At 50.5% G+C, this 11362-nt stretch overlaps 1 protein-coding gene across 1 annotated transcript; it reads right to left on the bottom strand.

Moving 5' to 3' along the window:
• Positions 1 to 867: 867 nt before the first annotated feature.
• PFN2 (profilin 2) lies at positions 868 to 6170 on the bottom strand. Its single transcript, XM_038145716.1, has 3 exons — positions 5908 to 6170; positions 4753 to 4945; positions 868 to 2914 (listed from the first exon to the last, which is right to left on the bottom strand). The coding sequence occupies exons 1-3, from the start codon at positions 6037 to 6039 to the stop codon at positions 2793 to 2795; spliced, it is 447 nt and encodes a 148-aa protein (XP_038001644.1). The 5' UTR covers positions 6040 to 6170; the 3' UTR covers positions 868 to 2792.
• Positions 6171 to 11362: the final 5192 nt, after the last annotated feature.

Here is an 11362-nt window from a genome sequence, read left to right as displayed (position 1 = left end):
GGAAGCAGATTTGCATCTCTGTACCAGTTACTACTGAACAGGAATTTGCTCTGTGCTCTGGGTGTGTTGGTCTGCTCTAACTTTGGCCCCTGGCAGATCCAGTTCAGACACAGAGCCACTTGGCAGTGGGAGAATATGAACACTATATATAGGAAGGTTTTAGTTAGACCCAGGTCTAGTGCCAAGCAGAGGAGCAGGTGCTGCTGACACCAATGATGAAGATGTGGGGGAAGGAGGGGAGAACAAAGGTGTTTTCAGGTCCTGTCCAGAAGCACCTAACTAGTTTGAGGGCCCAGTAAGGCAGACTCACCTCCTGTGATCTGGGTTCAGCTGTCCTCCCATCCCACAAGCTCCAGGTTTCACCATCACAGCCCCTTGGGCCTGTGGTTTTAGGAGTTCTCAGCAGAAGTAACAAGTACAGGTGCAATCCTTTAAGGTAATGGTGACCTTAAATGTGCCCCTTCCCTGGGTGAGGGGAGCACTTTTCCCCCCTGGGTGCACTGACCTGGGCAGGCCCCACAGGCTCCTTTGCCAGGTCCGATGCGAAGCTGCCTTCAGCTGGTTGAGGAATGGTGTTCTGGGCTTTCAGAGGGCAGGGGAGCCCTGCACCAGAGAGCTGGATAAACGTGGAAGTAGGAGATGAGAAATCATCTCCTAATTTAAGTTCTGCCCCAAAGACTGCCTGGCTTTTGACTGAAGTCATATTATCACACTACTTATCATATCATACTGCTTATATTATCATACTACTACTGTCCTGCCAAACTTCAAACTGCACCTAGACCTGCTGCTAGTGTGGCCAGCCATGCACTGAAGGGCCTCAGAGGATTTCCTGGGTGTGAGGCAGAAAAATTACCAACAGTCTTATTTTGTTTGGTTGGAATAAATTTATTTCATCTGTCTGTAAACAAGGTGTTTTTAATAGTTATGGCATTTTTTGAAATGCATATTAAATCAGATGAGTTAGACTGTATCCCAGATGTAACAAAGTGCAGGGAAAGAAATGGACAAATCAGCAACAAGAATTTGTTTAAATCTGTACATTATCCACAAGGCCCAACAATAGAAGCAAATACTAGAATGTCCCTAAGGTAGTGCCAGTCAAAAGAAACCCTCAGAGTCAGTTAAAATCCATCTCACAATAGCAACAGTTCATTTTTTTTTTTTTTAACAATAGTATGGCACAGAATACATATTAAAAAATTCATCACAAGACAGCCAAGTCAGTTATTCCAACCACTACCATCTCCCATTTATTCTTTAGTATACAGAGTTCTGCAGTTCTTGCAATGGACATACAGGTCAGAACCGTGCCTGAACTGAGTTTGGTTACAGACATTTTCAGATGACTCGTGCACAAGGCAGCTCACTCCATCATTTCTGCAGCAAGGGTGTGACAGGCCAGATGAAGATTTTTAAATTTGAAATGGTATTTTGACAGTTTAGCTTACAAACTACCGACCTTCATCCAAACAGTGGTTTCAGAGCAGCCAAACTCTGCACCACTGAGTGATCTGGCAGAAAGACTGAAGCCAGTCAGAGCTCCCAGGGTAGCTGAAGGTGGGCAGTTTTCCACAATGACATTGCAGTTCCATATTAAAAAAACAAAAACACCACCCCCCACCCCCCGACCCCCAAGCTGCAAATTAAAATTGGTCCTATGAGAAACTGAAACCAGACACACTCCAGCTGGTTATACCAGGCTAGCTAATGGCCACAGTGGCAGCCTTGCACAAGTCAACTACAGAACAGGAGCTGGCAAAAAAAAAAAAAAAAAAAAAAAAGTGCCTGAGCTATTGTAATGATGGAATGTCTGGGGAGTCCTTAGGATGGTGGTTTAAGGTCATGGGAGGAAGTACATCTGTACCCTTTCATAGTTTTGTGATTGCACTTGTTAAGCAGTACAACCTTCAGACAACATCAAGAAAAAGTAAGAGACTTAAGCCTACAGTGAAGTGCAATGACAAAACTAATGTGACATTAATAGCTTTTGAGTGGCAAATTGGTTAAACAAACCAGGCACTATAAAAATGGGTGTAAGCAAACACATGGGTTTAAAAAACAGAAACAAAGAGAGGGACAGAAATGAAGATATGCACACACTTTTTTCCTCCCAACCGTGCTCTGTGAAAGGAAGACTAGTGAGCTGTGACTTGCTCAAAGTGCTGAAGAGGCATTGATCAAATTATATTGTACAATCGGCACCTTGTTTAGTATCTCAGTTGGTTTAGCTGTCAATATCACACTAATTGCTAAGACGAAGCAGAGCCTACACTTGGCATGTTCCCCTCCCAAGTTTCAAGTTATCATGCATATCATCATTATGGTGGTGCCAGATGGGCTCGGTTACCTACAGTGGTTACAGAGATGAACAAGGGGGAACTGGAGTTATGACAGTAGGAAATGGGTAAATAAAAAATACAAACTACCATCTACGGTCTGGTAGCACTGAGCACAAGCGGGTGGTGCTGCAGACAGCTGCTAGGTGCATGGGGAGAGGCTGCTCAGACATCAGACCCCCTCAGGTGTAAAGCCAGTTCATATGCTTTCTTGTTGAGTGTCCCTCCATGGACACCTTCCTTTCCCATGACTATAACCAATGCTGGAGTACACAAGGAAACAAAACAGAAATGAAAAGAATTAAAGGGAAAAAAAAAATAACACCTTTCCCCACCAACAAAGGGATACAAAGGAGACACAGGTTCATACCCCATCACCCTGCATTGCTAGTAAAGTTTCCAGAATGTAAGGTTTAAAGCTCACCGCCAGGAAAGTTTAATAGCAATCTTCCCCTAATACTTAACAGTCTGCCTAACAACTAGAACCCAGAGTCTCAAGTATTTTGCCATTGAGTATGCCTTCTTATTCAATCCGCCTCCATGGACCCCTTCTTTGCCCATTACAAAGACCAAGACTGAAAGAGAAAAGAAAAAAAAGTTTTAAAAAGAGTGTGTTAGACATGGAAATAATGCAAGTTTTAGGCAGTGCAATAAACACCCTCAAATTCAAGATTTAGTATTTGGGTATTAAGCTAATTTAACAGTTTTGTTAAAACACGGATGTAGAAAGGGCTGGGAGAAAAGTACAAGCTATCCTCAGGGATTTTATCTAACTGTGGAAGTTTTAAGGGTTCACTGCTAAGAAAAATGCCACCAGCTATCAAAAAAGCATTACAGTGCCTCTCACCATCAGTGATCGCCCAGCAAGGAAATCCTGGTGGCAGTTTAATCACCTGCAGGAGCAGGGGGGCAGTGCGTGTGCAAGTGTGACTGGAGAGTGGCAAAAGAAAATTCCCATGATCTGGAACCAGAGTACCTGCCCTGATGCTGGTAAAAAAACCCAGAGGGTGAGTTGGGCTGAGACTTTCCAGGCAATAACACAACTGTAAACCACACTTTTTACATAAGACCAAAACACAGGGACAACTGTCACACTGAGGCTCTCCCCAGTCCCTCCATTCCAGCAAGGTGTCCCAGATTATCTGGTGAAAGGAACACTGGAGGCTCACCAGCAACAGCCAGTGTGAGCTGCCATCAGACATCCAACAGGGAGGGGGACACAATGGCACTGGGCTGCCACAGGCCAGGGGACTGCTCACCAAGCTGGGAATGCTGCAGCCAGTCCACCTACACATGATCATACACTGGGGCCTCAGGATGCTCCATGGAAAGTTTAGGTTGTATATTAGGAAAACTTCTTCACCAAAAGGGTTGTCCAGCCCTGGCACAGCTGCCCTGGGCAGTGGTTGAGTCCCCACCCCTGGAGGGACTTAAAAGCCATGTGGTTGTGGCACTTGAGGACGTGGGCAGTGGTGGCCTTGGCAGCACCGGGGAAGGATTGGACTCTGTGATCTTGGAGGGCTTTTCCAACCTTAATGACTCTGTGAATCTATCTCCATAGCAATTTGCTCATAAAAGCTTAAGACAGTTCTCGTTGTCGTTTCACAAGTCAGAACTCTGCTTGTTTCACTTCAGTGCTGCAAACCCTCTTCCTGCATGCCTGCCCTGGGCTTTAGCCTACAGACACCTGCTCTGCCTTTGCTTTTACACCTATTAGTGAAAGTCTTGTCACTCATGAACCTGTTCCACAGCCAGCCCAAAAGTGCTAGCCCAGGTGTTCCCAACATAAGGCACACCACTCCCAGACAGTATTTCATATCCAGATGAGTGCCTGCCCATAACAGATTTTACTGGAAGTTAAATGAAGAGCACAAGGAGCAGGTGCCTGAGAACGAAGCACATTTCTCAGTGGTACCAAACTGGACAGGCTTTTTCTGCCTGGACAGACTTTAGCAGGCTCAATAGGAAGTGCAAGAAGAGTTGATGTAGAACTTTTTAAGTAGGAGCAGCTCATACATGAGATTCACATCACTGCAGAATAAACTTTCCATGGAGCATCTTACAACGAGAAAGCTTGTAGTCACTGCCTGTCATTACCAGACTCCTCCTGAGCTTCAGCTATGAAGTGATGGAATACCAGCTAAGCCTGCCTGGAGCTGCAGCCTGCTTTTTCCTGCTTGTCACAGACCTGTTACCTACTGCACAGCCTGGTGCTGGGCTGGGATGCAGGGGGGAACAGGGACGAGTGTAATTCTCAGTCACAACTCAGCTAGAGCACTGCCATCCACTCCCTTGCATCACTTCCCAAAGTTAGCCATTAAATACAGGAGTTTGGTTCTCCTAATAGCTGGAGTCTGTGCTTAGGGTCACATTCCTAATTTAGCTATCTGAAGGTAGAGAAAAGGGTGCTTACCTCGTCCAGCTCTGCCTACAGCAACATTGTATGTCGGCTCACCACCTTGACTCTTTGTCCTGATGTCCATTGTGCAGTCACCATCGACATACAGGCTATCTCTGATCACAGAGCACTTCTTTGCACCAAGGGTCAGACCATTGGTGAAGAAACCCTCTCGGTCTTTTCCTACAATCATATCTATTTCTCCTGGCTGTCAAAGGAAAGAGTTCAGAGTTAGCACGGAAGGGTATATTGCTGCAATTTCTGTACAGAACCGGTCCTGTCTCGTGTGGAGAGGCCGAGGCCGGTGATTTCCCTCGCTCCCCGCAGGAAGTGCTCCAGAACACAGGGCTTTGTTAGGCGCAGTGTGCGCTGCTCCGCGCTCGCTGCGCGCGGGGGAGCCTGCGCCGCGGCGACTGCGGGCCCGAGCCCGTTAAACGGCGCCCGGCGGCTGTCGGAGCCTGACCCCGGGCTGCCGCGGACTCTGCCCGCACCTGTCCCGGGAGATCAGCCCGGGGCCTGCCCGCACCCGCGGCATCAGCCGGGCTCGGGCCCGCCCGCGGGGCCCGGGCTGCTCCCGCCGCCGCGGCCCCTCCGCCCGCCCCTCGGGAAGGGCCCCGGGCGCGGAGCCTGGGGGCGCGGCGCGGGCCCGGCCGCACCGCGGCGGCCGCAAAGTGCAGCGTCACGGCGGGCCCGGCCCCCCGACCGCGGCCCAGGCGCCCCGCTCCGCCTCGGCCGGGACCGGGCCCGCCGCGCCCGGGGCGGGGCCGCGTGGGGCCGGGGGAGCCGCGCCGGCGGCCGCGCACGGCCCTTCCCGAGGGGCGGCGGGGCCGCGGAGCCGGGCGGGCCGGGGGCGCGGGCGGGCAGGGCGGGGGAGCATCAATGGCAGAGCGCCATCTTGGCGGAGAAAACATGGAGCCGGCGGCGCGGCGGCGTTCGAGCCGCCCTCCTCCGCCGCCCGCCCCGCACCGGGCCCGCCGCCCGCGCCCCCCGCCCCGGGCCGGCCGCCGCCCCCGCCCGCGGCACCGGCCCCGCGCCGCTCCCGACGCGCACAAAAAGGCGGCGCGGGCGGCCGGGCCCGCGCCCCCCGCCCGCAAGGTGCCCCCGGCCGCGGCCCGTGGGCCCCGCTCCCCGCCCCGCTCCCGCCGGCCGCGCTCCCGCGGGCCCGCTCACCGTGATGCTCTGGAAGATGCCGCCGGCCGTGGCTGCCCAGACGTACTTGGCGTCGCAGTAGCCCACAATGGCGGCCTCCTGGCAGCAGCCATCGCACATCAGGTTGTCCACGTAGCTCTGCCAGCCGGCCATGATCGCGGGGCGGCGGGCGAGGGCGAGCGGGCAGCGGGCGGGCCGGGGGCGCGGGGCGGGCGGCGGTCCCGGCGGTGCGGCGGCGGAGCGGACCGAGCGCTGCGGCGGCGGCGCGGCCCAGCCCAGCCCTGCGCTGCCGCGCCGGGGGCGGGGGGGAGGAGGGGCGCGGCCGGCGCCGCCCCCGCGGCCGGGGGGGAGCGGGCCCGGGCCGGGGCGGGGCTGCGGCCGGCTCCGGGACCCGTGCCCGGCGCTCGCCGCCCGGGCCCGCCGCCGCTCGGCCGGCGGAGATGGGTGCGGGCGGTCCCGGCACTGCTCCGGTGGAGTCGCGGAGCGGGCGGTGCGGGACCCTCCCCGCGCCCGCTGGACCGCGCGGGGCAGAGCGCGGCAGGGCCGGCCGGCCGTGCAGCCGCCCCGATGCCCCCGCCGGCGGCCGGGAGCGGCCGGGATCGGTGAGTACCGGCGGAGGCGCCTTGCAGCCCGGCCGGGGCTGGCCGGCCGCGGCCCCGGGGCTCGGGGAGAGGCGCTGCCGGCGCTGCCGGGGCTGCGGGCAGAGCGGTGCCCGCTCCCGCGCTCAGCGGGTCCGCGCCCGTCCTCCCGGGCCCCGCTCGCCGCGCCCTTACGGCCCCCGGCCGCCGCCGCATTGGTGCTGTTTCTGTAATCTCACGCCTGCCTTCGCGCCCCTCGGACAGGGGTCGAGCCCCCGCCTGCCTCGCCCGTCCCTTCGTCCTCCCGGAGCTCACGGGTGCGTCCCTGTCTCACACACCAGCCTCTGCTGCATTTTTTTTTCTGCAAGGGGCTGTAACTGGCGATTTTGGGGTTTATTGTTCCAGGTTCCACCAAGTCTCCATTGCAGTAATTTAGTTCCACGTTCCTTTGCGACAGCCGAGGCTGGTGCCATTGGTTTGCTGCACTGACACTGGGCCCTGGGCAGGATGGCTTGGCTGCTCCAAGGCTGTCCTGGGTCGCAGGAGTGTTCACCAGCAGCTTAAGGGTGTGTTTCGAGGCAATTGTTCATTTTTCCCTAACACTGAAGTTGGTGGGGGGCTCATGTTGCTTTTGAGCAGGGTTTGCTTTATTGGATGACTGTTGTGATTCCTGGGCAGTGCACACTGGTGGGATGTGGCCTGGCTGTCCATGTCAGTAGCTTTGTGGCTGTAATTCAAGAGCTTAGATCTCATACCTGAATATGCCTATGCATAGTATGCAGTAAATGAATCTGCCTTTTCCTGACCTTTCCTTTCCCTTTCCCCTTCTTTTTCTTTTCCTTAAGTCCCCAGGTATTTATAATGGATACCCCTGCAGCACACTTCAGGGTTTCATAGTTCCGTTGTCACTGGATTGAGTGTTGTTTAGTACTAATTGCTTGGATTACTAGGTACTTGGAAAAGAGCTCATTTGTATCTTTTACCTTAACTCCATAAGGGTTTTTCTTCTCTATTTTGTTTCCACAGTGCCTTTGCCCCTCTGAATTTGGACAGCATCATCCATGTATCCCAGAAATATTCTCATGTCACTGTATCTACCAATGTGTTACAGTCCTTTAAAGTTGCTTTTAGCTTTTAAAATAGCTAAAGCTTTTTGTGAGGTTTTGGCTTGCCTCCAGAGACTCTTCCATGGGAAAGAGAAAAGGTTCTCTTCTGTCTGAAAGTGCCATTGAGGGTCACTTCTCTGTTTATTCCTGGTCTGTAGGAGGTCCCAGTTAAACATTCTTACTAGCACAAAATGAAATGCATCCATCTGAAATGAATGGGAAGCTGATGAGCCCATTAGTGTTAGAGTTCAACCAAAATATGTTTGATTTTTTGTTGATTGTCTTCAAGTTGCAATAAAGATTCCAAATCAGAGTAGAGGATTTCACACCTGCTTGGTAGCTCAGCTTCTAGTCATGTTATTTATGAACTAACTCTAGTAATATATTTAGACAGTGAAGTCTAAATTGGGCTGCTATTATTTAACGTTTCAAAGCTACCAGGTAGCTTGTGTAATTTGCAGATTCAGCAGTCACCAGTCATGTTTCTGAAAATCATGATTCTTTAATTTTATTTTCACTCCTAGGTTCCTCATTTGGTTGTATGCTGTGTTATACAATTGTTACAATACTTTCGTGTAGGCACTACTGCAGCAGCACCTTTGAGACTGCTGGATTTGAGAAAAGGAGGGTATGCTCTGTATGTTAAAGATTGCAAGGGCAGAAACCTCATGGGTTGTTGGGTTTTTTCCTATAAGAGTTAAGGGGAATTTGAGACATTTCTGAAGCAAAATATTTATATATCTATAAAAATCTCCTTGTTAAAATTGATAGATGGAGTAGGTCATTTTAACATCAGTGCCTAGACTCACATATGAAATGGACTGCTTGTAAGCTATAGCCATATAGTAAATAGTTGTGTAGTCATTATTTCTTGCATTTTAGTTTCTTCCTACATTTCACCTGGTAGTTGTTCTTTCTGGAATTCAATTGCACACTACAGCCACAGTTTGGTAGGATTTTGTGCAGCTTGTAACAATTCCTGGTCTTTTGCTTCTGTTCAGAACTTTGTCTAAAATTGGCATTGGGTCGCATCTAAGAAAAAGAATAATTTGGAAGAATTCTAAAGGACTGGCTGTGCTTAACCAGAGTGTACTCACTATTTACAGCTTTGTGAGAAACTTGACTGCTTTTATATTGTTAACAGAAAAACTGAAATTGGCCAAAGACTTGGAGGAGGGTTATATTTTGTGAGTAATGTGACTTGGGTTTTCTGTCAGGCCTTGTAGCTACCAGTACTGCTGCTGTGCTTGGAATGATGGGACAGCCCAAGGCAGGGCTTCTCACAATGGGATGGTTCAGGTTGGGAAAGCTCTCTGGGATAATTTAGTCCAGCCATTATGATGTCACAGGTTCCAACTGTCTGACCAAACTGCTGTTTTTCACCATTTGGAGAGTACTGTGACCAGCATTTATGTACGGACGGGAGGGTAGTCAGCAACCAGCCCACGGAGCTGGGCTTCTCTGTGGGGACCAGCTTCCCAGGCAGAGGCAGAGCTGAGGCTGCAGTGCTGGGCTCTGCTGTGCCCGTCTGGGCTCTGCCCTGGGGCCTGCCCTGCTGGCCAGGCTGGGCTCCTGCTGTTCCTGCTCTGTCTCTTCACCGCACGTGCTTTTGGAAGTGCAGAGGGAAACACCAGCTCAGGAGTGCTGCAGGTCTGTGGGTTCACCTCTGGTGACAGCCAGGAGCAGAGTGTGTCAGCCTGGGGAGGGTCAGGCTGGGCAGGCTCCTTCCACAGCTGCCCAGGCGACTTGGCTGAAACCCCAGGAAGCCCCAAGGACTGGCATGAGTGTTGGGTAGAAAAAAAATGATGAAAATGACACAGCAATGTGTGGAAAATGTGAAACTAGGTTTAAAAAATATGGTAATTCAAAATGCAGCAATCATGAAGACCACAGTACAGAGTTTTATTGCACAGCTACTGGAGCTGTGCACGATGAAGGTCCTGTGCCATGCCAGCACAGCTGTGGCTGCACTGCAGACAGCCTTGTACAATGGCACTTAAACCATCCAGAAAGTTCTGGAAAAAGGTGCTTTTCTGGTGTTTTCTGCATTGTTTGGAACAGTGGTGTAACTCCATGTTAACTCTCCATTATGAGAGTTTCATCTCCTGAGAGGATTTTGGCCTGGTCTGGTTTTACCAATAAGATAGCTCAGCAAAACCTTTGTCTTCCTATGTAAGACAATTATGTAAGCAGTTCTGAGGGGGTTCCCTTGCTTATTCTTTATTTGACCATCAGGTTCAAACAGAAGAAACCCACAATGTAACTCTGAAAAGCAGACGCAGGGATAGGGATATGGCAATGTCATATAAGAGCATGAAATTGCCTCTGTTCAGTGGTTCCAGAAGTACTTAAAATAGGAGGAAGGACAGTTCTTTGGGGATGTGATTTACAGACCAGCCAAAGCGCTGAAAAAGATGTCTAAAGTCATGGGACTTTGCTCAGCTTTAGGCTTTTTAAGGTGAATTTTTTATCTTGCTGGTGGCCAACAGAAAAGAAACCTTATTCCTAGAAATGAAAGTACATTGTATGTGAATTCTTACTTGGAGAGGTGGTCTCTGGTTCATAATGGTGTCTTTGATGAGTCCCTGCAGGAGTAACAAGTGGAGAACCATGGCACAGCTTTCTGTGCCTCGCAGTTACCAAGCAGTTGGGCTCCTCAGCGTGCTTAGGTCCTGCAGTATTTTGTTTTGCTTAAAGTCAAGCAAACAGAACCCAAATAGGTGACTGTTAACTGTTCAGTTATGAAGTAAAAGGTATGAAACTGTGAAATTCATTAAGTTTGTCGATAGCTCGACACAGTGTTGGGAAGGTGGAATCATACTCTATCTAAGGTCTTTATGTCATCTTGCCCAAACTTGTGGTGACTCATCACATGCCTCTGGCTGTTGCAGTGGGTGAAAGGCTGTGGGGAAGTTAATCTTAAAAGCCAAAACTGAGTCTGAGAAATGCAATAAGAGGGCTGGAGAAGCACAAAGTTGGAGGGAGAGAAAGCAGAAAAGTGGAAAATGAAGCACAGCAAGCACAGGCTCTTGACACAGTCATTTTTTAATGGATATTTGTGCAGTGTGGTTTAACAGGGACAGTTAACAATCTTACTGTGCTGTAAAGTCTGAACCTGTGACCCCTGTGCACACTTCACTGACCACAACAAGAAGCGATAGGAGATGAAAGAGAACATTTAACTTTTCACAGGCTTCATCTGCTTGGTTTTTTCTCTGTCACACTTGACTGGTAGAACAAATTTATCATTTTCGTAGCTGGTCTGCATGTTTTCACTATGCCAGCATGCACTAAGAAGAAAAGCCAGTTCTGATGTTGTGCTGTGTTAAGGTCCATGGCGGGAGCGTGGGGACCCTGTCCCGTGGGACACCACCCCAGGCAGCAGCTTGGTGTGCCTGGGTCTTGGTGACAGCCCTACAGACGGTTCTGTTTTTCCAGCTCAGTTACTGTAGGTGATTGTTTCTGCACTGCTTTCTGCTGCACGCTCAGTCACCCACATGATCCAGCTGGGGAGCTCTGGAGCTTTGTTCGGGGCTTGCATTCAACTTGCTTTCCCTGCTAAGATCTGTAAATAGTTTGCCTGTGTGCTGTTTCCACCTCTGATCACAAACGATTTTGCTGTTAATGCTTGTTACTTGTTAAAAATCCAAAGGATTTTTGAATCACAGATACATAAATTTATCTGTGATACACAATTTCTTCCTAAAACATTCACTGTCTTCAAAAGCATTTAATTCTGAAGTCTAAAAAGCCATATTTTCCCTGCAAAATGATAAGAGTCTAACCTTATAC

This window comes from Motacilla alba, chromosome 9 (assembly GCF_015832195.1).
Source record: "Motacilla alba alba isolate MOTALB_02 chromosome 9, Motacilla_alba_V1.0_pri, whole genome shotgun sequence".
In the NCBI taxonomy this organism is placed as follows: Eukaryota; Metazoa; Chordata; class Aves; order Passeriformes; family Motacillidae; genus Motacilla; species Motacilla alba.
This window is presented reverse-complemented; position numbering and strand designations above follow the sequence as displayed.